The sequence below is a fragment of the Trachemys scripta genome, chromosome 2, assembly GCF_013100865.1.
Source record: "Trachemys scripta elegans isolate TJP31775 chromosome 2, CAS_Tse_1.0, whole genome shotgun sequence".
Classification (NCBI taxonomy): Eukaryota; Metazoa; Chordata; order Testudines; family Emydidae; genus Trachemys; species Trachemys scripta.
Window position 1 is genome coordinate 11,987,470 of NC_048299.1, and position 19,847 is coordinate 12,007,316.

Sequence of the window (19,847 nt, forward strand, 5' to 3'; positions counted from 1 at the left end):
GTCTCCTTGTCCATCCCATCCCAGTTCTCCCCTCCTGGCTCCTTGTCCAATCTCTCTCCACCTCCCCCAAGCTGGCTGTCATACACGGTCTCCCTCCCTGGACTCCTTGTCCCAATCTTTTTGCCCAGGCAGTCCCAGTTTCCCCCCATACCCTTGTCGTATGTCTCCCCCCCCACACCCTGTTTCCCACACTGTCTTCTAGTCACATTTTACCCCCTCCCCCCCGGTATTCTCCCTCAGCTTCCAGTCCCAGCCCTCCCCCTCTTCCCTCCCAGTCAGTTTTTCTCTGCTCTCCAGTCCCAGTCTCACCAGACTCCTTGTCCCAGTGTAATTCTTTCCCGCTCTCCTTGCCTGGCCTTTGTCCCCTAGGCATTCAAGTCAGACTGCTTCCTCCGCCATGCTGCTTGGGTGCTAGCATGGTGTCATTGAGAGTACAAAGAGAGACAGCCTCCCTGGCCCAACCCTGGCCTGGAGCAGCAGTTACAGGGAAAGTCATCCTGAGCCCCTCACCTTGGGCTGGAGCATGCTCAGTCATGCTGTGGGAATGGCACATGCACAGTTGGTAACATGTAGGAGCTGCAAGAAGATGGAGCTTGCTCAGTGCAGATGGAATCTTCATAGTCGTTAGCTGATAGCAAGCTTGAGCACAATGGTTTTCAACCTGTGGTCCCCTGGAGGTCCACAGACTAAGATTTCCAAAGGGTTCACACCTCCACTTGAAATTTTTTAGGGGTCTGCACATTCAAAAAGGTTGAAAACCACTGCTCTAGCAAGTCTCTACTGAGCATGTACAAACAGACTTTCAGAGGTTTATAACTTGGCCGGATTAGGGCAGATTTTCACGGGAATAGCAAAAGGCACATACCTAACACTAAGGCTATCCCCTGCTGAATTTCACATCCCTGCTCCAGAGCACAGAGGTGCTAGAGAATTTCAAAGAAAAGAAGTCTCTAGAATTTAATATGGGCAAAATGGCATTTTTTCCCCCTTAGACTCATTCTCAGAAGCGGCTGAACCATTTTGGCTAAAATTTTCCAAAACCTTCAGCCTGACATAGCATGGAAAACTTCAACCTACGTTTTATGAGCAATTGGAAACAGTCTGATAATAGGAAGCGAAGGGCATCCTTAATAGGTAGTGCTGCTCCAGATCCACCTATAATAAGACTAGTTGCAACCTTTACAGTACAACTTCATATCAGATAGTGTCTTGTACAAGGTTCCAGAAAGTTTTAAAACTGGATAATTGTCTCCCTTCATCTAAGTGAAGGAGAAAAGAAAACCCTCTTACCTTTGTAATGAGAATCCCATATTAACACTCTCTTCTTCTTGATTATGCTGGGCTTGGCTTACTTTGGGAACAGAAGGAGGAGGATGCGAGTCAGTGTAGCCTGTAAGGTAAAGAGAATGAAATTAACAACCTCATTCCAGCCATGAGGTCTCTGCTGGAGAACAGTCTATGTTGGAGAATGCATGGGTTTGGGGAAGATACTGGTTTCCTGCTGCTTTGGTACACTCATACATATTACTCTTGTAGTGCTGGGATAATGTCATTTCTACTTCAGTTGGGTGACTAGTAGAGCTGGTCAAAAGAAGTTAATTTTTCTCAGGAAAATATTAAAAATATTCAGGTTTTCCAAAATCTCCATCAAAACTTTGTGGCTTGATGAAAACCCAAAATTAAAAATGAGAGTTTAGGTTTTGAAAGCTGTTTTTGATGTTTGAAAGTTTTTTTTGTCAAAAACTGAAAACATTTACCAACATTTTAGGTAAATGGCAAAAACACGCTCTGCTGGACATTTCTATAGATCTGTTTAGCTGGTGGTCTGAAGCTGGTAATTTTTCAGTATAATCTTATTGACACGCACGACTAATATTGTCACTGCCGTTATTTAAAATTAGGGGTTTTTTTGTAGGAACTACTTTTCATAGATTAATGGATTCTAAGGCCAGAAGGTACTATTACGATCTAGTTCTAGTCTGACCTACAGTTTAACACAGGTCATGGAACTGCCCCAAAATAATTCCTAGAACAGATCTTTTAGAAAAGCATCCAATCTGGATTTAAAAATGATCGATGATAGAGAATCCACCCTGGCCTTTAGTAAAATGCTCCAGCAGTTAATTACTCTCACCGTTAAAAATTTATGCCTTGTTTCTGAATTTGCCTAGCTTCAACTTCCAGCCATTGGATTATTTTTATACCTTTCTCTGCTAGATTGAAGAGCCCATTATTAAATATTTGTTCCCTGTGTAGCTATCTATAGACTGCAATCAAGTCACCCCTTAACCTTCTTTAGCTTAACAAATAGATTGAGCTCCTTGAGTCTGTCACTATAAGGCAGGTTTTCAACTCCTTTAATCATTCTTTTGGCTGTTCTCTGAACCTTCTCCAATTTATTAACGTCCTTGAATTATGGGTGCCAGAACTGGACATGGTATTCCAGCAGCAATTGTACCAGTTCCAAACAGAAGTACTCTGCATTAAAAAGACATGATGGTCTCTTCATTTGACTTGTAATGAATAGTATGAAAGTAACTATGGTAAAGATTCTTTGGGGCATTGCGTGGACATTTTTAGTGCAATTGACAGAAAACTGATTTCCATGAAGCATTTGGCGCGTGGAGCCAAACGTGCTGTATCCATTTTGGATCCAGTTACACCACAAATACCATTGTACTTTTCTAATTAGTTAGGTCAATGTCCTGAATTAAATACAGCAAACTTGGTTGCGCTTTGTCATTGCTGCATCTTTATGTCCACAACCATGAGTCACAAGTACCACACTCAGAATCTGGTTTGTGTCTGTACATTCTGGGAAAATCTGGACAGCTATCTCATAATGCCGCCACAAGAGAATACACACACTGAAAGTAGAGTGATACCAGCAGCATGTGGGGCAAAGCAGTCTGGAAAGTTCTACTGTAGAGCTAGGTGGAAGGATGACTGACCAACTACAAAGGCAAGGTTTTGGAGCGTGTCCCATCTGCATTGTAAAGAGAGGATTTCATACTGGTTGCAGGAAGAAAGCAATGTGCCTGTGAGAAACAAAAGAACTAGGCGCCTCCCTCTCCCCCCCTCAATGAAATTAATAGGCAGCAGGTTTAAAACAAACATAAGGAAGTATTTCATCACACAACACAGAGTCAGCCTGTGGAACTCCTTGCCAGAGGATGTTGGGAAGGCCAAGATTATAACAGGGTTCAAAAAGGAACTAGACAAGTTCATGGAGAATATGTCCATCAATGGCTATTAGCCAGGATGGGCAGGGATGGTGTCCCTATCCTGTTTACTAGAAGCTAGGAATGGGCAGTATGTGATAGATCACTTGATTATTACCTGTTCTGTTCGTTCCCTCTGAAGTCCCTGGCATTGGCCACTGTTGGAAGACGGGATATTGGGCTAGATGGACCTTTGGTCTGACTCATTATGGCCATTCATATGTTCTTATGAGGGAAGAAAGGTTTGCGGCTGCAGTTCTGACAGGAAGTGTTTAATGTAACTAACTTTTTGAGCTGACCAAAGATCTACTGGTTCTGGAGGAAATCCATCTGGTGATCACTGCCACCTGAAAGATGCTTGTAACATGGGGCTTCTGAGTACAGGTATAAAGCAGGGTGTGAAATCAGGTCAGGGCTGTGGAGTACAAGCCTTCTGTTAGCTACTTGCGCTCTTATTTTTTAAATATCTAGCACAACGAAATGTTTGTTCAGTCAATTACACAAATGTAGCTGGAACACTTGAGTCATATATCACACCTAGCAGAAAATTGTCTGTATACATTTAGTCACAGTACAGTAGAATAAATGTAAGTAGCACATCTGGCCAACCTTGACACCAGGCCATTGGCAGAGCCGCCCTAAAGGATGACTTTGGGAACTTTTGACCTAATCAGAGGACAAACAGCTATTGCTGTAAAATAAGTAGAGACTGAATATTTAAAAAGTATATCAGCTGAATATATATATAATGTGCCTTCTTAAATGGGGAAATTAAGTTACCTAGCAGAGTCCCTTGCCCACAGAGCTTACCATCTGAAAAGCAAAGGGAAAAGTGGTACATGTCAGTAAAGGTTGGCTGCACTTTAATGAGATGCCTTTTAAAAATACAGCTTATTTCTCCAGTTGCTTCTCAACCTTAACATCACTAGTTTGTCAATTCCTTGTAGGTTTCAAATAGCAGAAGCCACACTTCCTGTTTGCCTCCTAAAGCATGAGGCACCACTTCCAGTACCCCAGAGGCAGAAGCAGACAGTCTGTTATACACTCATCTGCACTTGGCCATGTCTTACTGCATACATCCATTCTTGTCCTTATTTGACCTCCATAGCCAGAAGTCAATCCTCCCTTTCTAGCACAGTGACCCCACTGACTATCTGAAACCCTAAGAATCTACCCAGTGTCTAAAGTATTAAACACCTGAGAACTAGCCAGTGTGCTAAAGATTAAGGGCCAAATTTTGCAGCCATTGTGTGAGCTATCTGATATCCGTGGGATTGCTTTCATGAGCAGGGCTTCAGGTCTGCACCCGATGAAGTTTCCACAGAAGTCAAACAAGCGAGACAAGCCCATTTTGTGACTAAGCTGGCAGGTCAGTTCCAGATAATGCTGTAGATATTTTGCACCTCTCCTGATTTGGACTCTGATTCTTCTGTGTATATGATCGGGGATTATCAGATGTCTGGGAGTTTGATGGATGACTCCATGCAATATGTAACTAAAGCAAAAGTAACCACAGAGCTTTTGAAATTACTGAACTTACAATGAATTAGTCAAAGTTAAGTTTAATGCTTTTTCAGGTGACGCTTTTTATGGCAACCTGACAAATGAATCATGCTGATTAACTCCTTCAGCGTCTCTTTGTCTTTCTCCCTATTTTAATTGAAATTATTTTTCTGTTCATGATTAACTGTTGTGTAATTGAAATTTCAACCCAGGCGAAATGATAAATCACAAATACTCATATGTAAATTAAGACTTTTCAGGATCTGAGAATCACAGAATTCTTTAGTCAAATAATGTTTTCCAAATAGGAAAAGGTTCAGTAAGTGGCTAAAAATTATATATATTGAAAATATTGGCCTTGCATCGAAAACAGGCACCAGTACATTTAGGCATTCACTTGCTGGCTCATCTTTACCTGTAGAGGCAGCACCTGTGGTGTTCTTTGTTGAAGCTGCCTGTATACACTGATGCAGGGCAATCATTTATCTTGAAAATATTCCCCCTCTTCAAAATTATCAGTCTTGTAGGGGAGAGTGCCATGGTGTCCAACTGAATGTTGTGAAGAAGAAACACCGTTCCTGATGTTCACGCCAAATGAGGTGGCTTGGTCTCCTGACTTGGGGAGGGCGCACGAAGGAAGAGGAAAAATGCAGTGAAGGAAATCAAAGAGGAGACTTAATAGGTGCTTGCCAGATGAATGGGAGAAGGCCGAGTGGAGGTTGTGGGGGTGCACATGTGAGGGAGCTAAAGAGAGACTGAGGTTAACAATCCATTCTTTTTAACTTCCCTGCCCACATTACAACTAACTTCAACTAAGTCACAGCTGAAAAATTTGGTTTGTGGCTGAGAATAGTAGTCAAAGATTGCACCTTTCTAAGTGACTACAGCTGCAATAAATTGGACAAATACCTATGTGATTGCTGATTGCAGTAAACTGGCTCTGGTAGGGGTTAATGTGAAGGTGGCTCTGGAAGTGTATTGGCAGAACTCTGTATACCAACTTCATTTCCTTGTAGCTGAGTAATGCATTGACAGGTCTGCTGGCAGGTGGTGCAGTAAAACTGGATCCCAGTATTCTTATAATTGCCATGGAGACTGTTAAGTGCTGTAGTTGTTATTTTAGTAACAATAGTGTAACTTTTTTTTTTTCCGGCACTACAAATTTGTTTTAGTGAATGCATTTGAAAAAAGACAAACCCAATGGGAACTGAATAGCTCAAGGGATTGGTAACACGATATGGAGCCTTTCATCTCTAATTGCCAGTTTGAAACCAGGCCAAGTTGGTAGTGGCTGAAAGCGGTTACTATTTTATGGCCATTCTGTAGCCTATGGGAAATGAGCTGGTATCATGCCAAAACCCAGTATCCAGTAGGAAAGTGCCTATATAGAAATCTACTGCGACTGGTGCACAGTCGGGCTCGAGAGACAAGTGTCTGAAGGGGAATGGAAACTGAACTACCTTGCCACCCGCCAAGGCTGTTCTAGGTCTGGGGTGAGGCAGATCGATAAGCAACATTTGTTCTGTGGACAAACAGAGGTTGCTGGTAGCCAGTGCTGTCAATATGGTGCCCTTCAAGGACTCTAAATTCACAGAAACCTGGATTAAGTCACACTTCTCATGGGATTTAGTCATTGTCTTTCTCAGTAAGAATGAGGGACAGCAGTAACTGTTAGCTCATTATAAATTGCTCATTTCTGTTTTATTTGAAAACTTTATCCAAAACTATGAGAATTTTTGTTTACAGCCTTAAGCAATCATTGTAGGGAAGAACAGATCCCAGAATGTCTAGCACAGCTTCACAGAATGTCTAGCACAGTATCTGTGATAAGAGGGCACATGGCACTGTTGCATCTCTGTGTCTAAGAGCAGGAACCAAATTAGATCAAATTGTGGTGACTTAACAAGCTAGTGCTCTGTCCTGGTGGCGACAACTTGTACTTTATCATCTTGGAATTCATTTTTAATAAGTGCCTAACCTGCATGGTCTCAGACAATCTTCCAGTATGAACCATAGGTAAACCTGAGACAATGACATTTGCCTGAGGCTGCCGACAGCCAGAAACAATAGTTCCTGTGAAGAGTGCCCTTATCCACTTCAAGGGAAGTGATGATAGCTCTGAAGCCTAATGACATTGTCACTGCTGATAAAAGTGTGTAAGAAAGAAGGCTGATCAGATACCACTGTGTCTGTGCAGTTTGTAAAACCTAGAAGATCTACTCAATATAAATCTCACTTTGGTACTTCAGGCTCAGACCAGGGTGACCAGATGTCCCAATTTTATAGGGACAGTCCCGATTTTGGGGTCTTTTTCCTATTTCCCCCCATCCCGATTTTTTTTTACATTTGCTGTCTGGTCACCCTACTTGGACCACTTGCAGCACTGCTTACCTTTCCATTGTGATCCCTGGCCTAAGTGTCATGTGCTTCACCATTTCTGTGAGTGCTGGATTTATCAAAGCATTTTATTTGTGTTTAGGAAATGAACTCCACACTATTTTTTTGTTCTTCACTTCAGACCTTTGTCATGAGCCTGAGCGCGATGCTTGCAGGGAGATATGAAAGATCTTAATCTTACTGATTCTCCTTTTCTTTGTTCTTTGTAGTCATACTTGTTACTAGGAAATTTAAAAGCAAGAAAGCTTGTTTGAATTTCCTCCTCAGTACTTGGTAAATCAAGCTGCTTAGTAATGAATGGAGAAAAATATATCATGAAATAGTAACCAGGACAACTTTCAAACTTGTTGTGTGGGTTCAGCTCTGATTGTGTTTTGGAATTCAGTGGTCTGTAGAGAGATTACTTAGTAAGATATGAAACTAGTGTCATTTTTAGCAATTCCTGAGTTGTTAGAATTATTTGGGAGAGACCTTGAGTGGATCATCTCCATCTTCTACTTGCATCACAGCAACTGTTAGTTATTGCAGGTGAAACACGCAACCACTTTTTTCAATTTTAGAAATGGAAGGATCGTTCACTTCATGTCATCACTGCCTTACTTAAGGCACCTTCTGATTTGTCAACGCTGTTACCCAATATAGATGAGTCTTCCCACATCATTCTAGTCAATAAAGCAGTGGATTCAATAAGCAATCTTCATCTCATTTTCCATTTACAGTACAGCATGTCTACAGTGAATAAACCACTTCAAAGACTGTTTTAAGATGGATAATACCCATGGTTCATCATAATGAACCAGATTTTCTCTCCTTAGTGTAACTGAGTTACTTAATTGGGGATCCCTTAAACCCAAAGTCAATGAAGGTTCTTGAATTATTCCAGGTTGCTATTCTTTCCAGGCTCTATACTGACTGGACCATAGTGTTTCCAGGATGGGGAAAATGGTGTTTGTATTTTTATTCCATCCATCACAGAATTCCGTTAAAGCATGAGAAATAGGCCACTTACTATATTAGTTTAGTAATATACACTTGAAATTTCACAAGTCTAACAGAAATGGTTTTGGATAGAAGGTGTAAATGTATAATAGGCCTGTCATAACTATAAAGGGAAGGGTAACAGCCAGCCTGTGTACAGTACTATAAAATCCCTCCTGGCCAGAGACTCCAAAATCCTTTTACCTGTAAAGGGTTAAGAAGCTCAGGTAACCTGGCTGACACCTGACCCAAAGGACCAATAAGGGGACAAGATACTTTCAAATCTTGTGGGGGCGGGGGGGGGGGAGAAGGGTTTTGTTTGTGCTCTTTGTTTTGGTGGTGGTTCGCTCTTGGGACTAAGAGGGCCCAGACATTAATCCAAATCTTTCTGAACAAGTCTCTCATATTTCAAACTTGTAAGTAAACAGCCAGGCAAGGCGTGTTAGTTTTTATCTTTGTTTTCTCAACTTGTAAATGTACCTTTTACTAGGGTGTTTACCTCTGTTTGCTGTAACTTTGAACCTAAGGCTAGAGGGGATTCCTCTGGGCTCTTTAAGTTTGATTACCCTGTAAAGTTATTTTCCATCCTGATTTTACAGAGATGATTTTTACCTTTTTCTTTAATTAAAAGCCTTCTTTTTAAGAACCTGATTGATTTTTTCCTTGTAGATCCAGGGGGGTTGGATCTTGATCTACCAGGAGTTGGTGGGAGAAAGGAGGAGGATGGTTAATTTCTCCTTGTTTTAAGATCCAAGGGATCTGTATTCACCAGGGAATTGGTGAAGAGTCTCTCAAGGCTACCCACGGAAGAGAATTAGCACATTTGGGAGTGGTGGCAGCGGACCAGATCTAAGCTGGTAGTTAAGCTTAGAAGTTTCATGCAGGCCCCCACATTTGTACCCTAAAGTTCAGAGTGGGGAAGCAGCCTTGACAAGGCCACATTGTATCCTCTCTTCTATTAAAAACAGAAATCTTGTAAAGCTTTTTACATAGGAGAGAGATCATTCAGCAGTCAGTGAGTCTCTGATTGTTGTACCAGAGGGAGAAATGTAATGTGCAATGGAAACCTGGAAAGCAACACTGATTTAAGATCAGTGGCTCAAAGGATGACTGTTTCCATTTTAAAGGTCTCTTTACATGTGTAAACATTCAATTCAATTATAAATCAAGGGAACTTCCTTCCCCCCTCACTACTTTGGCCTAGCCTGAGAGCTACTTCCAGCTTTTGGGGAAGGAGGTTGAGAACTGGGAAGTGCCTCCTCCTGCTTCTGTCCCTCAGTTTTCACAGATAAACAGACATGAGTTAGGAATGTGTTTTTAAATGAGCATTGGAGCCCCGTAGTATATATATCCGTATTGCCACATCAGCAAGTATATCCAGCCATTTACATAACCTAAATCTGACATTAGGTTTTGAAATGCAAACCAAGCTCAAACCTGGAATCTCTCATCCATTACTAGTGCCTGAGACTGGGCACTGCAAAATTATTTGGCTCCCTAGAGGTAAGAAGCAGACGTTGTGACTCCACAGTATGCTTTCTCATTGATTTATGTAACCGTTTCTAGTAGCTGTTAAAGAAGCTTTGTGCTCGCCCTCTATTGCAATTGCTATAGAGGAAATGAGATCAGGAAATCCAAGAATTCAGTGGATGAACGCAGGAGAATTTCCCAGTCTATTTCTAGCCTTTGGACTGCGACATGGAAACTCAGCTTTCAGGAACACCTGGACAGAAGCCCCCTGCTGGGTGGCAGGGAGTATCGGTTAAATTTACTTTAAAATACCCTGATTATTCCAGTAGGGTGTGATGGTGGAAGCATGTTTCACTCTCCCTTTCCCCTCCGTTTCTCACCAAATGTCAATTATAGGTAAGGCTATATGTTTGTCATGGACATTTTTAGTAAAAGTCATGGACAGGTCATGGGCCGTAAACAAAACTTCACATCCCGTGACCTGTCTGTGACTTGTACTATATACCCCTGACTAAAACTTGGCTCTGGGGCAGGGGGCGGCCTGGGGGCACTGCAGGTGCTCTGGGGCAGGGGGCAGCCCGGGTGTGTTGCGGGGGCAAGAGGGTTGTCAGGCTCCCTACCTGGCTCCTGGAAGTGGCTGGCATGTCCCTGCGGCTCCTAGGCAGAGGCACAGCCAGGGGGGGTCTCCGCACGCTGCCTCAGCACTGAGCACTTGCTCTGCAGCTTCCATTGGCCAGGAACCACGGCCAGTGGGAGCTGTGGAGGCAGTGCCTGCAGGTGAAGGCTGTGCGCAGAGCTGCCTGGCCACACCTTCGCCTAGGAACCAAGGTAGGGACATGTTGCCGCTTCCAGGGAGCTCCATCCCCCTCCCCTCCCTGGTAGGTGCTGCCCAGAACTTTCACTCCCTCCCGCACCCCAACACCCTGCCTCAGCCCTGAGCCCCCTCCCACACACACATTCCTCCTTCTGCTGCTGGGGAGGAGGAAGGGGCACGGTGGCTCAAGACTGCTCCAGCAGCAGTCAGTGTGGCTGGCCTGGGGACCACCCGAGTTGCTCAGGCAGCCCTGGGCCAGCTGCACCAGCTACTGCAGAAGTCACGGAGGTCCTGAAAAGTCTCGGAATCCGTGACTTCCATGACTGACTTGCAGACTTAATTATAGGTATTCTGTGCTTGCACCACACAGCACTTTTCACACTAATCTGTTATGCTTCACAATATCTCTGTGAGGTAACTTACCCTGTTTTATAGCTGGAGCACCAAGGGTTTGTGACTTCCCCAAGGTCATACAGCTACTTGGTCTCAGACCTGGGAATAGAAACCATGCTTCTGGACTCCCAGTCCCTTGCATTAGCCACTAGCTAGTGGTGGCATGGAAGAAAAATAAACTTTTAAAAGTGAGTAATAAGATTCTGTAGAAAACAGCAGGAATTGTAACAAGATCCTGAACAGTAAAATTGTGACCTATCTATTGTCCCCTTCTATTCTAGAATTCCAGATGCAGACACTACTAGACCTTTCGGTGCATCACCTTCTGTGTCTGACAGACACAGCAGCATTCACAATATGAATTATTATAATACAATTTTTGCAACTTTTTTTCACTACATGAGCAATTCAGTATGTCTTATAGCTACTCAAATAATCCTGAGATGGTGCAGTGTGGCTTTTGAGGCATATTTTAATCCGGCTAGAACTGATTTGTTTGGTACTCTTTCCCTTTTATAAGATCTCTAGTTTGTGACTAGAGATCCTTGTTAGGCGTAAGACTTGTTGGGACAGCTGTTGGTACCTGATTTTGTACAAAGTACCAACAGCTCCTTTCCATTTTATTTTTTCAAATTTCCATAACCTCTGCCTATTCTATATGCTAAGGATAGATGAAAAAGTCTTTTGCTGGAACTCTGTACTTAAAACATTTTAATAAAAAGTCAGCTATGGCACTAATCTCACTCTCAGTACGGTATGAGAAAAAACAGTTGTACCACACAGCATGGATCCACTGAAAGAAGTGATACATTTCAGCTAAAATAAGCCATGGTATCGTATTAATATCTTGTATGTCCTCTATTGGGATTAGAACCTGCCTTTGCAGGGAGGATGGGCTTGATTATTTCTTGTGACAGGTCTCATCCATCTCTACCTATTGTGGTCTGTGGAGGTGGAGAGACAAGCATTTGCCAAGAAGATAAGCATTTGATTGGCTTGTATAACTTGTCGTGCTGCAAGTGAAGAATCCTTTCCCTGTAGGTTTTCTGTTACATGACTGTGTATTTATAACACACTTTCTGTGGTGTTCGAGTGCTTGCACATGTCGATTCCACTGTAGGTGCAGGTGCACCCTGAGCACAGTCGCCAGAAATTTTTCCCTCGGTGATACCCATTGGGATGTTTCTGGCGCCCCCTGGTGCTGTGCCCTTGTAGTGCTGGTATAAGTGGCCTAACCGACCCTGCTCCCCCTCATTCCTTCTTACCACCTATGACAGTTGCTGGGACAGCTTTCCTTGCTGTGGCAAGCTGTTCTCAGTGGTCTTTGTTGTTCTTCGTTTCTTCATATTGTGTATAGTGAGAGTGTAAATAGTTGTTTAGTTAGTGCTTCTCCGTCAGTAGAGTTTCATCTGTTTCCAGTGCCGAGGCGTGCCTCTGTCACTGGACTTCAAGCCCTGTGCCTTTGAGTGACCTGCATTTTTTGTTGCCTGAGGTGCTTGAGTGAGGCTCATGTTGCACATCGCTGTATAGATGTGCCGCAAATTTAAACCCCATGTGAAGGAGGACTGGGAGGCCAAGTTAGAGTTCCTATTGATGGAAGCAGCTCTCAGACCTTCCAGTCAGACGCGGCACAGAGTACCTCCGCATCGGTACGGAGTGCTCCTCCTGCCATATGGGAGTCCTGGCACCATTTGCCATCCCTGGTGCCGAGAAAGATGCATAAGAAGCATCTGGCAGAGAGGAAGTGTTCCCCTACTTTGAAGGCCAGGCATGGAGAGCAGAGCAGGGTGCAACCTAAGTCACGCTGCTCCTCTGCCTCAGCATCGCAGGTGGCATCATTGCCTCCGGCCCATTCGTCGTTGAGTCCGGTCCTAGCTGAGCAGTTGACACCGAAGGGACAGCGCAGTGCCAGCACTATCGCAGAGCTGTCCACTCTGGAGGCGTTCGCTGCGGCTGGCGCTCTTGGTACTGTTGTCACTGAGTGGATGGGAGGAAGAGGATGATGCAGAGCAAGCCTGGCCTTCAGAGGAGGAGGAGGAGTAAGCCATGTGAGACTGAGCCTCTGTGGTAACATTGTGGGGGGAGGAAGTGCCTTGCTATCACTCTCCTCTTCTAATCATAGAAGATTAGGGTTGGAAGAGACCTCAGGAGGTCATCTAGCCCAATCCCCTGCTCAAAGCAGGACTCATCCTAGCCAGGGCTTTGTCAAGCTGGGCCTTAAAAAGGATGGAGATTCCACCACCTCCCTAGGCAACTGATTCCAGTGATTCACCACCCTCCTAGTGAAATAGTGTTTCCTAATAGCCAACCTAGACCTCCCCCACTGCATTGCTGCTGCTTCTGACCATTGCTGCTGCTTCTGTCATCTGCCACCACTGAGAACAGCCAAGCTCCATCCTCTTTGGAACCCCCCTTCAGGTAGTTGAAGGCTGCTATCAAATCCCCCCCTCATTCTTCTCTTCTGCAGACTAAATAACCCCAGTTCCCTCAGCCTCTCCTCATAAGTCATGTGCCCCAACCCCCTAATCATTTTCATTGCCCTCCACTGGACTCTCTCCAATTTGTCCACATCCCTTCTGTAGCTGGGGGGACCAAAACTGGATGCAGTACTCCAGGTGTGGCCTCACCAGTGCCAAATAGAGTAGAATAATCGCTTTTGTCAATCTGCTGGCAATGCTCCTCCTAATACAGCCCAATATGCAGTTGGCCTTCTTGGCAACAAGAGCACACTGTTGACTCATATCCAGCTTCTCGTCCACTGTAACCCCAGGTCCTTTTCTGCAGAACTGCTGCATAGCCAGTCGGTCCCCAGCCTGTAGCAGTGCATGGGATTCTTCTTTCCTAAGTGCAGGACTCTGCATTTGTCCTTGTTGAACCTCATCAGATTTCTTTTGGCCCAATCCTCTAATTTGTTTAGGTCACTCTGGACTCTGTCCCTACCCTCCATCGTATCTACCTCTCCCCCCAGCTTAGTGTCATCTGCGAACTTGTTGAGGGTGCAATCCATCCCATCATCCAGATCATTAATAAAGATGTTGAACAAAACTGGCCCCAAGACCGACCGCTGGGGCACTCCGCTTGGTACCGGCTGCCAACTAGACATTGAGCCGTTGAGCCTGACAATCTAGCCAGCATTCTATCCACCTTATAGTCCAGTCATCCAATCCATACTTTTTTAACTTGCTGGCATAGAGCACCATTTTAATAGACATCTTAACAAGCATGTATGAGAACTTAGGGGATTCAAGGATTAGAAGGATTTTTCTGCTGAAGTTTTTACTAGATGCATTTTAAATGCCTGCCTTAACTCTCTCTGGATGCCCCAGTATTATTCAGCAATGTATCTTGGCAAGGGTGGGGCAATCTGGCATTCTCAGAGTCTGTGTGGAGCTTGTTACCCAATTGTTTCTGTGTAAATGGAAACATAACTGGTTTCTAAATAACACAGTGCATGACCGTTAATGTTTCTCCCTTAGCTGACTTTGCTTCATAAATGTCAGCCAAGTTTTATCTCTAGTACTTGATTGAATATACATCAAATTCCACTTAGTGGGTTAGCCAGCTGTGATGCAGTGTAGCCATAGGGTGAACTATGAAAGGCTTTGTACCATTGCACAAGCCAGTGATGGACCAATCTTACCTTGAAAACTACTGTCATGTACAGTGCTGGATTCTTAGTAAGAGCCATTGAGTACCAGTTCTTCCTGTATTAGGTGGGTCTAGCCACATGGGGCCATGCATGCCGTTCTGTTCCTCCCAAACACAACCCTCCCCTTCTCTCCCCTACCCCAACACCATTGTAAGCTGCAAGTTGTTGTAAATCAGTATGTCTTGGGAGAGACCCAGGGGCAGCCAGAAGGAAATGGCTTGGAGAACTTGCTGTAGGAAGTGACTTATTCCGCCAGTTATCCAGAGGGCTTCACTGAGCAACCTCTGCACATGGGTAAGTGCCAGGAGGGATTCCTGGAACTGGCTTTGCATATATCTAGCACATACTTCTTGCTGAACAAAGGCCAAATCCGTAGCTAGCGAACTGGTGGCATTTGCAGTTCAGCCTTTAGCAGCTTCTAAACTTTCCTAGCTACAGGTGCTGTTAGGGACAGAATCCTGGTGGAATCCATCTTCATATGCACCAAGAGGGCTTGCCTGTGACCGAATGCAGGAAAGGCTTCATTTCTTACTGCTTTAAACAGAAAAGAGTAAACAACTCTTTCAAATGCTAATTGTACTGGGATTTTAAATGTTGTCCTCTTACTGCAATATTACAAGAAGAGCTTGGGGGAGGAAATGACAGAGCTATACTTTTAACATGGTTTTTAACCCATTATTGTCCTCCTCTTCCTCCCCTCCCCCCCCCCCCCCAAAAAAAAAATGCTGTGATACTTTTCGGAATTAAGGGAAATGTATAAACGTAGGTTTGTAAAATGAGGTCTTAAAGTCTCTAGCATATAGAAGCTGATCTGTTTGCATGATACTGCTTTCTTGACCATGTTGTGTGGAGATTTATTTATAGGAAAAAGTGCATAAATAATGCCCATCTTCACTATGAAAACTGGTTTCCTTTTTGATAATAGCTTTGTGTGGGTGGGTGTGTATATGTACACAAAAACAAACTTAAGTCTTTGACCTGGGTGAAATGAGTTGGTCTGTCTAGCTTGCAGTGGACAGTTGTTCCACTTATGAATGACCCCCGTTATTGTTTTTAGTTTTGTTGTAGTTGTGTTGGTCCTCGGATATTAGAGGGACAGGTGGGTGAAGTAGTCTCTTTTATTGGACTAACTTCTGTTGGTGAAAGAGAGGAGTTTTCAAGGTGAAGTGTTCTATTAATACGCATTAACTATTTTATGCTAAATAAGCTGTTCCACCTTGTGTTTAGCTGTGACACTTAGTACCTTTTCCAGACCTGAAGAAGAGCTCTGTGTAGTTCGAAAGCTTGTTTCCCTCACCAACAGAAGTTGGCCCAATAAAAGATATTACCTCACCCAGCTTGTCTCTCTAGTCCCTTATTAGAGAGAGAGGGTAGGTGAGAGGCAATATAATAGTTAATACATTGTAAGAGAGCATTCAAGGTGAAGTGGCCGGTTAACACCTCTCCAGTCGTAGGGGGGAAGGGAAGTGTGTGTGTGGGGGGGGGGGGGGGGGGACACAGCTAGGGGTGGGTTGTTAGAGGGTTATAGATTGTTGTAATAAGCCATAAATCCAGTGTGTCTACTCAGTCCATGATTTTAGTGTCTAGCAAAGTTATGAATTTGTTTATGCTAAACGATCTGTTCCACCTTGTACTTAGCTGTGACACTGAGTACCTTTCCCAGACCTAAGAGCTCTGCATAGCTTGAAAGCTGCTCGCTCTCACCAGCAGAAGGTGGTCCAGTAAAAGATATTACTTCACCCACCTTGTCTCTCTAATATCCTGAGACCAACATGGCTATGCCACCAATGCACGTAGCCCCCTTATTGGCAGTCTCAGCAGACACACTGAGAATTGAATAATCCATGGAGAGAACCCATCCAAGTCTGGGTTTAGTCACATAGTGGCAAATCTTTGTACTGCTGCAGCCTTGTGATGTCCCTACTCTGTAACTAGAACACGATTATCTATGCCTGTCCATTCAGCATCCTTAACAAGTAATTAATTCACTTCCCAAAGACCTTTTTCAACAAGTCACGCTTACATGCTATAATATTACAACTTTTTTAGTATCCACTGTACATCAGTGATAGGCAACTAAATGGGGCTTTATCACAAACATATTTCAGGCTTGTAATATATGGGAAGCTATTGTATTACTGTATTGGGGATGTTCAGTAAACACTGGTGGTATACTACCTTCATAGAAGTAAGTTTTATTTTTTGTCACTGATACTGCACAATGCAACAGCCTCTAAATAACTTGTGAATCCCATTAAGCTATAAAATTGGCTTAAAGTGCAGAATAGTAATTAATATTACTATATTAGTGCTCCCATGTATATGCCTTTAAATTCTTAGATTAAGGCAGATTGGGATCTGGTCACTCTCTACTTCGCTCTTGCACTACTGATGCAAATACATGTTTTCTCAAGATGGCCACTGCTAGGAACAAATTCACAATTGGCAGGATGTTAAATAGTTATTCAAATATTCTTCAAAATGATGCTGTCAACTCCAGTTTACTGTTACTAAAAGTATATTTAGAATCCCTATCCCGGGGCAGTTTTTGTCTGATTTTGTTCTGATGTGTGCTTTTTGGGGGTGGGGGGGGGGTGGGATGTCAAGCAGATATCCCATGCTGGTGTTTGGAAGAACCTTGCGAACATTAACTTGGGAGTGAGCATGTGGCGTTCAGCCCTGGAACTGATCTACACCTGAGCTGCTACTGCTTTCAGGACTGCTCCAGAAGGACGAGAGGAGCTGCTTCTGAGGAAGTCATGAAGGATAAAGAGACTTTCAGGGCCCTAATACATCCCCTCACCCAGCCAAATCCACATTCCAGTCCTATGTCGTGTGTGGGCAAAATAGTTTGTAATATCTTTGCTTCATAAGTAAAACATATTGTTGCTTTATTTTCTGCAGGGATGTGAAAGCAGGGAATATTCTTCTTGGAGAAGATGGCTCAGTACAGATTGCAGGTAACTTCCTTATCAACTCGGAGTAAAGAGAATATGGACAACACTGCATTGCTTCATGTTTGGCCAAAGTGGCTTGCAATGGCACATAGAAACCCAGTTAAAAAATGCCACACTGTCAGATGGTCCCGTATTTCAAACAAGATTTCTAGGAGCAGTTTTTCTTTTGGCGTATTTTTCTCACTATTTTGATATTTTAAGATTATTGTGCTGGAAATGGTCTCTGTCAATGTGAATAAATCATTTCAGCATAAACCAAAAGCCAGTCCTTTAAATCAATTGCTTGGACAATATGATTTTTTTTTTTTAAACTAAGCAGCAGAGCTAATCAAAGCCATAAAACGGAAGCTTCACAGGATTGAAGAGTTCATTGTATAAAGTACATATGGTACTGATGTATAACATCCTGCTGGAAAGTGGGTAGAATTGTTTAAAGTAAATTGCTGATGCCCATATTCTTTATGGGGAAAATGTAGGTCCTCCGCTTAGCAGGGCAAGAGAACTAATAACAGATAACATCAAAAAGGCTGAGGTATTTAATGCTTGTTTTGCTTCATTCTTCACTAAAAAGGTAAATTGGGACCAGATACTTAACAAAGTTAATGTTAACAACAAGGGGGAAGGAATGCAAGCCCAAATAGGGGAAGAATGGTTAAAAAAATATTTAGGTAAATTAGATTTATTCAAGTTATTCAATCAGGATCAGAGCTCTGGTGTGCTTTCCACCTAAGCAGTCTTAGTGATAATTCCTGACCCAAAGAGTTGACAGATCAAATTGAGACAAGATGCAAAAGGAGGGAAGCAGGAGGATGAAGGTAACAAAGTAGATGTTCCTGATGGTTCAGAGGTGTTTTTTGGATGCGTAAGTGGGAATGGGGATTAACTTAAAAATAATTAAGGTCAGTATTCCCGAGAGAGACTGTATTATTTTAGGTACTCTGAGTGCCAGCTACTTCAATGGAGCTATAACAATACTCCCCAGCTGAGGAACTGTCTCTGCATATTTCATTCTAGAGCTGATCAAAAATAATTTTCCAATGGAACAGTTTTCTGTTGGAAAAGGCTGGTTCAGCAAAACTGAAATGTTCCATGGGAGTGTTTCGTGGGTATTTAACGGAAAATTTCAACAAGGTCTAAGTGCTTCGTTTCAACAAATATAGAATATAAAGTCAATGAAGTGCTTCAATGAGCTGTTTCCATATTTCCAAAAAGAAATTTTTCAGACTGTTTCTGAGGAAATTGACATTTTATTCTAATTTGTAATGAAAGGAAATTTTGAGGTGTTGGAACTTCCTGTAGAATGGAGATTGTAAGTTTTGATCAGCTTGGCTTCATTCTAAGTGTCACCCCCCCCCCCTTTCAGTTTGTGATTTTTAAAAATAAGATGTTCAAACTAACAGTTGCTTTCACAAAAGGGAAAACACTTCCTTCAACTCTTATGAACTTTGACCTTCGTAGTTTAGACATTGCCACCAGCTTATCCTGTGAAAGATTCTGAAACTGGTCCTTACATAGAACTTTAGAGCAAAACCACATGTTATGAAGAGTTGAGTTCATGGTGTATATGACTAGCTAGATTCCATGTTTCAATGCTTTGGGCCTGTCTCATTACTATATAGAGTATCCCACGGATATCCTATCAGTGTGGTTACACCCATATGTCCCTTGAGGTGCAAGACTTTAATATCCTGGTGTCAACATAAGCAAGAGATTTTAATGCACAACTAGGACATTTGATCAAATTACAAGCTTCCTATTACTCAGTTGAGAACCCTCCAACAGAGATAATAAATATGCACATAAAGCACCTATCATCTCAGCAGTTTACACACTTTGAGCCTCAGTGTTCTTATGAGATAAAAACATAGACATTAAGTGACTTGCTTTTGTGTAACAGCAAACTAACCTGGATGCAGGAATTAAAAAAAACAGGAATAGCAGCTCATTCCCCTACTGTAACAGCTTTACTAATAGTCTCTTCCTTAAAAAGATCTAAGTGTTCTACAACGATGAGCCAAAATACTACATCCTAGACTACTACTGAAGGATATTGTAGGCTTTTATCAATAAATGGCTTGTCCAATTGAGAAGTTTGGGAAGTCACACATTACCTACTATCAGCTGACACATGCGATGAAATCCTTTCACTTCATTAAGTAGCACAATAGCAGGCATTAAGAGCTCTGGGAGCATTTAAGGGAAAGTAAAATCTATTTTATACAGAAGCGTGATAAATGTTGTATCTTTCTGTACCAAGACTTGTTCTCTCCTGCACAGCATCACGTCACACTGCAATGGGGAAGATTTTTAACATTCTTCTGGTGAGAACTCATGCATTTCGTGGGAGGATGCAAACAGCAGGAAGTTTGTCAGAGGGGTGTTATACTTAAATGAAGTTTTAACACACAAAAAACAGGGATAACCTCTTTCCAGATTAAAAGAAAATATAGGCTAAGAACCAAATA

General features: G+C 42.8%; 1 protein-coding gene across 4 annotated transcripts in view; it reads left to right on the plus strand.

Moving 5' to 3' along the window:
* The window catches only part of OXSR1 (oxidative stress responsive kinase 1), a 122,805-nt gene that overhangs the window by 59,423 nt on the left and 43,535 nt on the right, over positions 1–19,847 (plus strand). For all 4 annotated transcript variants that reach the window (XM_034759917.1, XM_034759919.1, XM_034759918.1 and 1 more), the window contains one exon: positions 17,330–17,385. In XM_034759917.1, the coding sequence (XP_034615808.1) occupies positions 17,330–17,385 (56 nt within the window). The remainder of the gene's footprint in view (positions 1–17,329; positions 17,386–19,847) is intronic.